General features: G+C 44.1%; 1 protein-coding gene across 1 annotated transcript in view; it reads left to right on the forward strand.

The window, feature by feature from the left end:
* The window catches only part of LOC140427866 (protein maelstrom homolog), a 96,009-nt gene that overhangs the window by 22,309 nt on the left and 59,664 nt on the right, over positions 1 to 14,036 (forward strand). The window contains exon 5 of the mRNA XM_072513671.1: positions 8,139 to 8,180. Within this exon, the coding sequence (XP_072369772.1) occupies positions 8,139 to 8,180 (42 nt within the window). The remainder of the gene's footprint in view (positions 1 to 8,138; positions 8,181 to 14,036) is intronic.

A 14,036-nucleotide genomic window follows, 5' to 3' on the forward strand; every position in this document is an offset into this window, starting at 1 on the left:
ACAAGGTTGAATCAATTTGGGTGGAAATCAGGAATAGTAAGGTGAAAAGGTCACTGATGGGAGTAGTCTATAGGCCACCAAATAGTAACAGGATGGTAGGGCAGGCAATAAGCAAAGAAATAACGGATACATGTAGAAATGGTACAGCGGTTATCATGGGAGATTTTAATCTGCATATCGATTGGTTTAACCAGGTTGGTAAAGGCAGCCTTGAGGAGGAGTTTATAGAATGTGCCCGGGATAATTTCCTGGAACAGTATGTAATGGAACCAACAAGGGAACAAGCGGTCCTAGATCTGGTCCTGTGTAATGAGGCAGGATTGATTAATGATCTCATAGTTCGGGATCCTCTTGGAAGGAGCGACCACAATATGGTGGAATTTAAAATGCAGTTGGAGGATGACAAGGTAAAATCAAACACTAGTGTTTTGTGCTTAAACAAAGGCGATTACAATGGGATGAGAGAAGAACTAGCTAAGGTAGACTGGGAGCAAAGACTTCATGGTGAAGCAGTTGAGGAACAGTGGAGAACCTTCCGAGCGATCTTTCACAGTGTTCAGAAAAGGTTCATACCGCCAAAAAAGAAAGACTGTAGAAAGGGGAAAAATCGACCGTGGATATCTAAGGAGGTGAGGGAGAGTATCAAATTGAAGGAAAAAACATACAAAGTGGCAAAAATTAGTGGGAGACTAGAGGACTGGGAAGTCTTTAGAGGACACCAGGAAGCTACTAAAAAAGCCATAAAGAAGAGTAAGGTAGACTATGAAAGTAAACTGGCTCAGAACATAAAAGCAGATAATAAAAGCTTCTACAAATATATAAGACAAAAAAGAGTGGCTAAGGTAAATATTGGTCCTTTGGAAGATGAGAAGGGAGATTTAATAATAGGAGACGGGGAAATGGCTGAGGAGCTGAACAGGTTTTTTGGGTCAGTCTTCACAGTGGAGGACACAAATAACATGCCAGTGACTGATGGAAATAAGGATATGATAGGTGAGGACCTTGAGATGATTGTAATCACTAAGGAGGCAGTATTGGGCAAGCTAATGGGGCTAAAGGTAGACAAGTCTCCTGGCCCTGATGGGATGCATCCCAGAGTGTTAAAAGAGATGGCTAGGGAAATTGTAAACGCACTAGTGCTAATTTATCAAAATTCACTAGACTCTGGGGTGGTCCCAGAGGATTGGAAAGTAGCAAACATGACACCACTGTTTAAAAAAGGAGGTCGGCAGAAAGCGGGTAATTATAGGCCGGTAAGCTTAACTTCGGTTGTAGGGAAAATGCTGGAATCTATCATTAAGGAGGAAATAGCGGGGCACCTGGAGGGAAATTGTCCCATTGGGCAGACGCAGCATGGGTTCACAAAGGGTAGGTAGTGTCTGACTAATTTGGTAGAATTTTTTGAGGACGTTACCAGTGCAGTAGATAACGGGGAGCCAATGGATGTGGTATATCTGGATTTCCAGAAAGCTTTTGACAAGGTGCCACACAAAAGGTTGCTGCATAAACTAAAGATGCATGGCATTGAGGGTAAAGTGGTAGCATGGGTAGAGGATTGGTTAACTAACAGAAAGCAGAAAGTGGGGATAAATGGGTGTTTCTCTGGTTGGCAACCTGTAACTAGTGGGGTCCCTCAAGGATCAGTGTTGGGCCTGCAATTGTTCACAATTTACATAGACGATTTAGAGTTGGGGACCAAGTGCAATGTGTCAAAGTTTGCAGACGACACTAAGATGAGTGGTAAAGCAAAAAGGGCAGAGTATACCGGAAGTCTGCAGAAGGATTTGGATAGGTTAGGTGAATGGGCTAGGGTCTGGCAGATGGAATTCAATGTTGCCAAGTGTGAGGCTATCCATTTTGGGAGGAATAACCGCAGAATGGATTATTATTTAAACAGTAAGATGTTAAAACATGCTGCTGTGCAGAGGGACCTGGGTGTGCTGGTGCACGAGTCGCAAAAAGTTGGTGTGCAGGTGCAACAGGTGATTAAGAAGGCTAATCAAGTTTTGTCTTTCTTTGCTAGAGGGATGGAGTTCAAGACTAGTGAGGTTATGCTGCAATTGTATAGGGTGTTGGTGAGGCCGCATCTGGAGTATTGTGTTCAGTTTTGGTCTCCTTACCTGAGAAAGGACATATTGGCACTGGAGGGAGTGCAGAGGAGATTCACTAGGTTGATCCCAGAGTTGAGGGGATTAGATTATGACGAGAGGTTGAGTAGACTGGGACTGTACTCATTGGGGTTTAGAAGGATGCGGGGGGATCTTATTGAGACATATAAAATTATGAAGGGAATAGATAGGATGGATGCGGACAGGTTGTTTCCACTGGTCGGGGAAAGCAGAACTAGGGGGCATAGCCTCAAAATAAGGGGAGGTAGATTAAGGACGGAGTGTAGGAGGAACTTCTTCACCCAAAGGGTTGTGAATCCCTGGAATTCCTTGCCCAGTGAAGCAGTTGAGGCTCCTTCTTTAAACGTTTTTAAGAAAAAGATAGATGCCTTTCTAAAGAATAAAGGGATTCGGGGATATGGTGTACGGGCCGGAGAGTGGAGCTGAGTCCACAAAGATCAGCCATGATCTCATTAAATGGCGGAGCAGGCTCGAGGAGCCAGATGGCCTACTCCTGTTCCTTGTTCTTATGTGCGACTTAGCTCCGCATAGCCGCAACCGGAAGTCATTATTATTAAATTTCTGACACTCTGCATTCACCTACCCCATTTTTGACACCACCCTGTCCTGTAGCTCCTGGGGCAGCAGGTGGGGACAGGTCGGTACATGCTTCCTGACAAAATCCCTCCCCTGTAAATACCGGAACCCATTCCCAGTGGGCAACTCCAATTCCTCTACCAGCCCCTCCCAGCTCAAGATGCTACCCCCGGAGCAAACCTATGACTCCCGCAGATCGGTGTCCAAACCGAGGCCCCCTCCAGCCTCAGATGCTGCTGCCACTGTCCCCACGCCCTCGGGGCCGCCACCACTACCGGGCTTGTGTTGTGGAGTACCTGGCAGACGAGAATGATAGAGGCGCGTCAACAGTGTCCCGCTTTACCCGCCCAAACAAAGCCTGGTAACGGAGCATTTACCCTCTTTTTAAAAAAAAACTTTGGAATGGAGTTTGGGAGATTCTGGAACAGAAATAAGGATTTTGGGACAACCGTCAGCTTCACCGATTGAACTCGTCCTGCCAACGACGGCGGGAGCACATCCCACCTCCTCAATTCCCCATTCATTTGCTCCACCAACCAAGCCAGAGTTCAGCTTGTGCAGCTGCTCCCAACCCGGCGCCACCTGAATGCCCAAATACCTGAAGCTCATGTCCACTACCCTAAACGGCAACTCACCAACCTCCTCTCCTGCACCCTCGCCTGGATCGGGAATACCTCACTCTTCCCTATATTCAAGTTGTACCCCGGAATCGACCAAATTCTTCCAATATGCCCATAATCCCCACAACTTCTAAAGGGTTTGATATGTACAGCAATAAGCCATCCACGCAAAGCACCCCCCCCCCCCCCCCCACACACACACACACACACACACACACACACACACACACTTACCCCCAGCCAATCCCTTGACACTCTAAACGCCATTTTCAGTGGCTCTATTGCCAAGGCAAAGAGGAAAGGGGAGAGTCTGCACCCTGCCGAGTCCCACGGTCCCTGAAATATTCCGAGCTCACCCGGTTTGTTCGCACATTTGCCGTCGGTGCCCAGTACAACAGCCAGACCCAGTCCACAAATCCCTGCCAAAACCCAAACCGCCCCAGCACCTCCCACAAATAGTCCCACTCCACGTTGTCAAAGGCTTTCCCTGCATCCATGGCGACCACCACCTCCACACTTCATCCCTCTGGGGACATCATTATAACTTTTAACAACCGGCTGATGTTAGCCAACAGATGCCTCCCCTTTACAAACCCTTTCTGATCCTTCCCTTTCATCCCCAGCACACAGTCCTAAATACGTGAGGCCAGGATACTGGCCAACAATGTAGCATCCACATTTAAAATAGCGCCACAATGAAAATGGCCGGTACGACCCACACTGCTCCAGATCCTTGTCTCTTTAAAATTAAGGAGATCGAGGCCTGCGATAACGTAGGGGCGAGCTCTCCCTCACCTCGTTGAATGCCCTTACCAGCAGGGGCCCCAAGTCCCCCGAAACGTTTTATAAAATTCCACCGGGAACCTGTCCGGGCCCCGTACCCTCCCAACACCTCCTCGCCAACAGACCGCAATCTCTCAGGATAGGTAACAACACCTCCACAAGAGTCCTCAACACCGGGGCCCCGCAAGGATGTGTGCTCAGTCCTCTACTGTACTCCGTGTGGCGGGATTCAACTCCAATTCAATCTATAAGTTTGACTGTAGTGGGTCGTACCTCAAACAACGACGAATCAGACTACAGAAGGGAGATGGATCACTTGGTTGCATGGTGTGCCGAGAACAACCTCTCTCTAAATGCTGAAAAGACCAAGGAACTGATCACCAACTTCAGGAAGCGTAGCATGACACGCACCCCTGTCTACATCAATGGCCCCGAAGTAGAGATGGTCGATAGCTTTAAGTTCCTGGAGGTCACCATCACCAACAGTCTGTCCTGGTCCACTCACATTGATGCAACAGTCAAGAAAGCCCAACAACAACTCTTACTTCCCACGGAAGCTGAAGAAATTCGGCATTGACTCTCAAGCTTCTACAGATGTGCCATAGAGAGCATCCTATCCTGCTGCATTACAGCTTGGTATGGCAACCGCTCGGCCAAAGATCGCAAGAAACTGCAGAGTGGTGAACTCTGCCCAAACGCATCACACAAACTTGTCATCCTCCCATTGATTTTGTATACACCTCCCGCTGCCTCAGAAAGGCAGACAGCAATATCAAGAGACCCCTCCCACCCGGGCTTTGCCTTCTTCCAGACCTTCCATCAGGCAGAAGTCTGAAGACCCGCATATCGAGACAGAGGAACAGCTTCTTCCCCACAGTTACTGGACTCCTCAACTATTCTCCCTTGGACTGATCTGTTCCCTGTAAGGACACTATTCACGATGCCCTATGCTGCTCTTGTTTGGCCTTGTTCTGCACTGTAACCAATCACTCTTTGTTCGTGCACCACTGTCAATGTACTCCGGTCTATTATTCTTTTGTCTACAATGTACGTACTGTGTACATGTGAAAATAAATATCAATCGATCAATCAATCCATGGGGGCTCACAGCCCCCCCACCAGATCCTCTTCCATCTTCGGGAACTCCAGCCCATCCAAGAAACTCCTCATTCCCTTCACCCTAGCTGGGGGTTCTGACTCATAGTGTCCTATAAAAGTCCCCGAACACCCCATTCACCCCCACTGGGTCTAATACCATATTCCAACTCCTATCCTTCAACTTTCCGATCTCCCTCGCTGCTTCCTCAATTGGTGTGCCAATATCCTACTCGCCTTTCCCCTGTATTTATAAAGCGCCTCCCTAGCCCTTCTCTACTGTCCTACCACCTTACCCGTAGATATCAGTCCAAACTCCATCTGGAGCTTCTGCCGCTCCCTCAACATCCTCTCCTCTGGAGCGTCCGAATATCCACCTGTAGGATCTTATCTACTAACCTCGCCTTCTCCGTCTTGTCTCTGTGCCCGTATTTGATGTAAACTCCCTCCTCACCACTGCCTTGACTGCCTTCCAAAGCGTGGTGCCCAAAACCTCACCCATGTCATTCAGCTCCACATATCCCTGAATAGCAGCCCTCACCCGTTCACAAATCTCATCTTACACCATTATTGGAGTGAATTGGGATTTGTATACCTGTATTATTGACCATTTATATCCAAACTCACTCCTCTGCCAAGTACTATTGTAGATGGACTTTGGTGATGGAAGAGAGGAAGGAAATGTTGCATTCTGTTGGGAAGTATAACATTGTACATGGTTGACTTATACATCAGAAGTAACAAGTGAATTTCCAGCAGTATTGCTTACAAATCTGAGGGTAAATTACTGCCAAGCAACTCTGTCTCAGTGAATGGTGTCACCGTAAATGTGGGTGAACTCCACAAATATTAAAACTGCTTAATTAAGTTGGGACGGGCTGGATTTGGACTTAGGCAGGAAGCAGGGCACTTTCCCACAATTGTCCCATGTCTCCGAACATATAGGGTGAGATCCTGCTCTCTTGTGAAAAATATGGAGTAGGAAGGGTAATGTGCCCAGTGTCTGAGTCTTGTGGGTCAGGATCAGCTATAAGGGAACTGGGTAGGTAAATCAGTGCTATATATGGAGGCGGAGGCGTGGTGGCAGTAGTCCAGTATACAATTGGGAATTGGTCTGTTGCAAATCTGTGATTAATAATACTAATGCACAAACGCAAACATTGCGGATGATGGAAATAGAATAGAATACGCTGTAAATAATCCAGTTTGGAAGCATCTTTGGAGAAATTGACAGAATTAATGTTTTGGGTCTGTGACTTTTCATCATAACTGATGGGAGGTCATAGATATAAAACAATGGGCAGAATTTTCCAATATTTGTTCAGTGTCCGGCTTTTGACTGAAACCTGGCTCTCCAGCTGCATAGCCAACTTTTTAGCCAACAACCACCATCAGCATCGGGGCTCTCATTCCCCCCCCCCCCCCCCTCCATCCGCCGGGGTTATAGTTACTTAGCGCCCCGTGTGGATTCCCTCGGCTCAAATTGTGCTTTTCAGAACCTGTTGTACCATTAGAGTATTAATATTTTGTGATGGGGATCATGTCTTGGGGGACTCGGTAAGTATATTTAAATGAGGTTCCCGCCCTTCTCTGTATGTGAACCTTATTACATCACCGGCAAAGGGCGTGGAAAATGCAATCTCGCTGGCAAGAATCGCGTTGTCCGATTCTCGCGGAACTGTCGGCCTGTGTCACCGTTCTCACTGATGGCCAATGTGGGCTGAAAATTGCCCCTATTAACTTTCCTCTCTCCACATATGCTGACAAAACCTGTTGACTGTTTCCAGCATTTTCTGTTGTTACTAATATTCATGCAGTTTCCAAGCACCTTGCGGATTGCTAGAAAGCGACAACACTGAATGTTGTAATTAAGTGCCCAGAAAAGTGCACAAAAGCTACTTTATAATGACTTGCATGGGCTTATTTGTTGAAAGAAACCTCTATTTTGTGAGAATTGTATTGCATAGTTACCAAACTCAATTTAGACCTAATAATGCTGTACTTTTTGGAGTGCAATGGAAAATGCATTGGACAACTTCAAGCTGAGCTTTACACTGGTGAACAATTAACAAAGAAAATATCTCCTCCTGACTAGGTGCTTGGTAAAGTTGCTGATTGTATAGGGACCCTTTCTCTGTATTCTGTAAGAAATCTGTTTATTGTTAATACAGAGAAGGCATATAGCAGGCATCTTTTCTGATCGGAATTTGGACGAAAATCTCAGTGTAACTGAATTTATTGCTCAACCATGGCAACCAATGAAGGTGCATTTAAAACTAAATAATCTGGCTGCTTGCCATTCTTCAACAGATTGTTGTTCATTTGAGTACAGGACTGTTGAAGAGGGTTATTGTTGGCAGTTATGACCTCCATCATATGTGATGTGTTTCTACTGCGCTTGATTTTGTTGCCATATTTATTTTATTGCCCAGGGAGTAGTCCCTTTTATGATAGCAGGTTTGCATCTGTATTTATTAAATTTAAATAACGTTGGATTTTAAATTAATTTTGAAACCATGGTTTGTTATGGTCAATGGGTTCAGATAATTTTGAGTTCTTTCTTGCACAATTAACTTCAATCTATTTTTAGACTTCAAAACGGATCCTTTTATGCAATATTTTGAAAGGGCATTTGGAAATGAGAAATTAAGCCAGCAGATTCAATGAATGTTTATTTTTAAATGGGCTGCATAACAATGCAAATTTGATTTTCTTACCAGGCAAGTAGAATCTATCCTTATTGAAATTGAGGGAACGAACATTTTTGGGCATGATATGCTAGAGCCCCTGCTGGTGTCGGCATGGTTAATGTTTTTCCTCAAATGGTTTGCAAAATTGCAAATGTGTACTGTCGGCTACACAAAAACGTAGTTTTGTTTTCTTCTCCTTCTGTGCTGTAACCATTTTGTGATTCTTTCCCCTTCTCCTCGATCAGGTATGATCCCGTGTGGTTTTCGATATCATTGCCAAGTATCAAGTAAGTAATTGAAATTCCTGTGTATGGAATAATTACCATTTATATGAGCATCTGTGAAAATTGGTACAGGTTAGAGATTTCCAGGTTTCTAGTTATGATGGCAGAAATCGGGATGATTAATTGTTCTGATTGACTTGCAATCTGTGCGTACTAATTAAAAGATGAGATTTGAGTTATTTAAGTGTTTATGCTCAAGTGTGGAATACTGTCACCAAAATTCAATTTGGCTCTATTTTTATGATAGTGAAACCATTTTTATTTCATTATAATGGAAAGAGTGCATTCATTAACTTTGATTAGTGTCCAGAAGGTTTGTATTTTCATGAGAAGACAGTGATGTAATAGTAGTGCTACTGGATTAGTAATCTAGAGGCCCTAGATAATGCTTGGGGGACATGGATTTGAATCCCACCGAGATGACTTTTGTAAAATCTCATCTGGTTCACTGATGTCCTTCAGGGAGGGAATTCTGCTCTACATGTGACTGCAGATACTGGTCCAGACATCATTGTCCACATCCTATTTAAATATTTTTTTAAAAACTAGGTTTAAAGGCTCTCCAGACTGATGCAACAGCACTGGGAACGAGGAGTTGAAGCTCATTAGTGGAGGAACGTAGTAATTTCATACGACGTACTGCATAAATTTGGTCAGACTGAACATATTAACATTATTGTAAATACTTATGAAATATACTGAGGGGAAAATGCATCTTGAACAATAACTCAAGATGGCTGTTACAGGTTGAAAATCCTTGATCCGAAATGCTTGGGGCCAAGTGTGTATCGGATTTCAGAATATACTGGGCAGGTGCATTGGGATCTGGGCATGTGCGCCGTACTTGAAGAAAGTGCAGATTTCTAACTTTTCAGCTTTTGGAATTTTGGATAAGGGATGCTCAACCTGTAGTGTACTGGCAGACTGTTTTACACATGCTGCATTTTCTTTGCTGTTGAGCAACGTTTTGTTCTCATCCCATTTTCATTTGCTTGGACACATTGGAGAAGCTTCTCAGCGCAGTTCAGCAAAGGGTCTAAGGATTAAGGTATTAGCTGCATCATCTGTAATTTGATTATTTCCAAGGGATTGGATGTACAAGCTGCATAAAGGGAAAGATGACATGTGGGGAGATTACATCCAAATAATTGGTAGCATGCCAGAAAGGGGGGCTGGATTCCCCATGGGCAGGATGCTCCATTTTGCCAGTGTAGAACTGCCCCATAATGGGGAACTCCATTGACCGGCCGGTGAAACGGAGCATACTGCTGGCGTGCTGAACCAGAAATCTGGAGCGGCAGGATGGAGAATCCAATCCATGAGCTGTTGGGCAAGAGATCATCAACGTTTTGACCAGAAGTGGACATTGTGTATTCAAACACAACTTTGATTATCTCTTGGTCTCATATAACCATCATCCAACTCTAATATCTCTTAATATCCTTTCAAAGACCATGCTTGCAAATATGAATATCCAAATAAAAATGATAACATGAAGCCTCCACTAAAGTATTCCATATGCATGTTGAGCTACCAAATATTAAATTGCTTACTTCAATTTGTCAATTTATTATCCTCTACTAAGGTGTCTTATTGTTACCAGTTTTGCTTTTGAAATGTGACCTTAACCTCTCATTCCTATGCAAAACTGTCTTCGTGTCAGGAGGTTGGGGTTTGTGGTTTAGGCAGTATCAACAGAACTCGAGAAGTGATGTGGCAGTAATTTAGTTGCCCTTGCAGAAACTGTTTCTGCAGTCATGTTGCTTGTGCCTCCAGCGGAAGCAGCGTGTTGAAGACCGAGCTAAGCAATTCCAAAACGACTGATCAGATCAAAACTCTGCAGTTCAGTCTTGAATCGTAGTGGGTAATAAAGCAACCAATTGGAAGAGGAGGCTGCACGACCATATGCCAGTGCAAAAGACCAGCCTGAAGTAGCCATCTTCAGCTTGATGTGCCAAGTGCATTACCCATCTTCAGTTGCTACAAATGATCTTTCTTCTATTTCATCGTCAAAAATGGGAAGCCACAATGTTCAGTATCCTTCTCAGCATGACCTGGATGGCATTTAGATTTGAATGTTACTTTCCATGTATCAGTCCAAATGCCAGGTAGTGACCATCCCCAATAGGAGAGTATCTGTCCATCTTCCTTTACATTCAACATCAGCAGTACTATTGCAGAATCCCTCACTATTAACATCCTGGGGGGGTTACCATTGACCCGATGAATTGGACCTGCCATATAAGTACTGTGGCTACAAGAGCAGGTCAGAGGCTGGGAATTCTATGGCAAGTAACTCACCAACTGATTTCCTTGAAGCGTGTCCACCATCTGCAAGGCACAAGTCAGGCGTATAATGGAATATTCCCCACTTGCCTGGATGCGTACAGCTCCATTGACTAAGCTCAATGGCACCCAGGATAAAGCAGATTGCTTGATCAGCATCACCGTAAGCATTCATTCCCTCCACCGCGTCTTCATTCCCTCCACCGCCAGCCTCTGTGGCAGTAGCATATACCATCCACAAGATACACTGTATCAACTTGCCAAGGATCCTTCGACATTGCCTTTCAGGCCTATGAGTTCTGCCACCTAGAAGGACAAAGGCAGTAGACCCATGGCGCACCACAACCAGTTGGTTCCAAGTCATACGCAAAATTGACTTGGAAATATATCACTGTTCTTTAACTGTCACTGGGTCAAAACCTGAAACATGCTTTCCAACAGCACTGTGGTCATACATTGCATGGATTGCAGCGATTCAAGAAGATGGCTCATTTAGGGCAGTTAGGAATGGGTGATGAATGCTGGCTGTGCCAGCAATGCTCCAGAATGAATGAAACGTGTCTACTAGGCTCAGCCCAAAATACTTTGCAATGTTAATATTGGAGGATGACAGATTGATCCGATTGCATTGTCACTATGAGAAATTTCAATTTTACCACTCCTTGTACCCTGCAGACCCGTGCGCTCCATGAGAGTAGATTGAATAGATCAAATTAAGTTCTGAAAGCCCTCCTAGGCAAGAGCGAGTATTTCATGGTCTCCCAGGTGGTGGTGGGAGCTGCCATTTTGTCTGGTGGCAACCCACTTTAGGTACTTGGGGGTGCAGGTGACGCGGGACTGGGATCGGGAAGGTGAAGGCCGATTTGTCGTGTGTGCGTGCAGTTTGTCTGCAAAGTAAATACTGAGCATTCTTACTGTTCTCAGGTCTATTGAGCATTCTTGCTGTTCTCAGGCCTGATGGTCACCGTTTTACTGGTTTGCCTATAATTACATCTCCTTTGTAAAGAAACCAAAAATCTGAAGATGTCGATGACTAATTTACAATTTTAATTCACCCACATGTCTACAGACGTTCTCTTGTGTTGGAATAATAAGGGTGGTTAAGATGGCACAGATTGTCTGATCCACTTCTTTCAATTTGCCTATACTTCCCTTTTTGGGGAGGGGGCATGGGGGAAATATCCTTTCCAAGTCTTTCTTTTGTCCTTGTTTCCACAAATGTGCAACTTCAGAAAGCCTTGGTACCTTAGCCATTGCAAACTCTGGGGATTGTTGCTTCTCATTCTACCATGGCACTTATTTAGTCCTCTTTGTTTTTTCTCTCTCGTTTGTGAGTACGTGTTTTCTCTCATGATTTCTTCCAATTGAAATGCAGTGCCAAGAGGTGTGAGCTGCTGCAGAGAGGCTGGATGATCGCCCCAGCCAGTTAGTGAGGATCAGTCAGGACCAGATTCTGGCCTTCGATTCATAATATTTCTCTATCCCTGCCCTTCCTCCCCAAGAAGAATGTGGTCAGGTGCTGATGGCATCTCATGGGAAGGCAAAAGCTCTGACCACTTGCCAGCTACAGGTACAGGAAACTCCAGAAAATATGGTAGCATGGAGAGGAAGTTACTTTATTAATGGATGTTGTTTGGATTGGCAGGGTGTAAACCAAGTCAGAGCTGGGACCATTTGAGGTTCAGAATTTAATATTTTTTTTTAGCCTTTAGATGACCCAATTCATTTTTTGCAATTAAAGGGCAATTTAGCGTGGCCAATCCACCTACCCTGCACGTCTTTGGGTTGTGGGGGCGAAACCCACGCAAACATGGGGACAATGTGCAAACTCCACCCGGACAGTGACCCAGGGCCGGGATCGAATCTGGGACCTTGGTGTCGTGAGGCAGCCGTGCTAACCACTGTGTCATCATGCTGCCCAGAATTGAAATGTTAAATAAAATTTGAGAACAAAGCAAGTTGCTTCATTTTGCGGAGGAAGAATAAGCAGGTGTTAAATGGTAACAATCTTTTTAATATTTGGAGCAGCAGAATGACTTGGGTCAAATGCACATTGCCAGATTTTGTGGTCAGCAGTGAAGGAAGGGAATTTACCCTTCACCTCGTTGACATCTCACAAAGATTTGACTGACTTTAGAGCGGAGACGTCCTGCCATTGGGTATTGAGCCAATGGGTGCCCTCTGCTGGAGATCATTGGTGTCTGAGCAAGGCAAGAAACACTGAGGCTCTTCAGCTAAACAGATTGAAGATTCCTCACTGAGCCACCTAAGTCTAAAACTTGTTTAATATCCTGCATTACACTTCTTTGTTTAATCATGTAGCGAAAGCAAAATAAAAATTTGAAAATGTAGTGGGGAATAAGAGAGATGGGTGAAAGAGATAGAAAAAAAAAAAAAGACTTAAAATCCTCCAAAACAACATTCCCACATGTGATTTGGAGAGATACTCGCTCGTGTATAATTGATGATGCTACAAGCACAGAATCGACTGCGATTTCACAACATTCCGGTCACCCGGAACAGCACTGCTGGACCCGCCTTCCACAGCACTTAGAAAAACAGTTCTACCCATCAAAACTAGTCACTGTCAAATGAAGAGACATTAAAAATGTAAAGTGTTGGATATTGAAACAGTGGCCGCCACAGACCCACACAAAACCCATTGAAAATATACAATGGGTGACTTATAACAGGCCAGACTCCAGCGACTGCAGAGAGATTGCAAGAAAGACTTCAGCAGCAGAGACAATCTGAAAGGTCTTTTTCTCTTTTAGAACAAGTATATTAACCAGTCTGTATGCTCCCTTTACTGGAAATCGACCAGCAAATCAAGATCCCGTAATAATTGCACCATCTACATCTGAAGGCATTCATGAAAACAGCTAATTCAAATAGGCCACAATGTTTTAAAAATCAGCACCTCAAGGACACTCAAAGGACACTTAACCATATAATATTTTAACTTTTTATTGGACTCTTAACTTCTCTTATTGACGGTGTGTCCTCACGTTTTTTATTATTCGTACCCTCCGGTTTTGTGGTTAGCCAATTTGCTCTTTAACGCAAGAAGATCGTGTTTTATGGGCTCAATATTTTTCATCGCTTCAATAGCTAAATATATTTGGAATCCGAAATGGCATATCCTCATGAAAAATAATTTTTTAAAAAATGTGTTATATTACAAACATGTATCAAAACAAGTTACAACACATAAACACCCTGGGAAACATGCTTACCAGCAATCAACCAAACAGTCTGAAAAATTTTTCCCCCCTTTTCACCCTCCCCTCCCTGCGATGAACAACTCCTCAAACACGGTCACAAACATCCCTCACCTTTTCTCAACCCCTCTGCAGAGCCTCTTAACTCCTACTTTATCTTCTCCAATCGCATGAAAAAAAAACCCCATGTGATCAACTGAATAGCCAGTACCAACCATTCTCACCTGGTCATACCCTGCTGTAAATTCAATGATTCTGAGCCTGGGAAATTTCCAATACCCTTTGGTTTTTATTTTCATGTCTTTTAAAAAAAATATATATATATATTTATTAAAGATTTTACAACAAAACC

This window comes from Scyliorhinus torazame, chromosome 8 (genome assembly GCF_047496885.1).
Source record: "Scyliorhinus torazame isolate Kashiwa2021f chromosome 8, sScyTor2.1, whole genome shotgun sequence".
In the NCBI taxonomy this organism is placed as follows: Eukaryota; Metazoa; Chordata; class Chondrichthyes; order Carcharhiniformes; family Scyliorhinidae; genus Scyliorhinus; species Scyliorhinus torazame.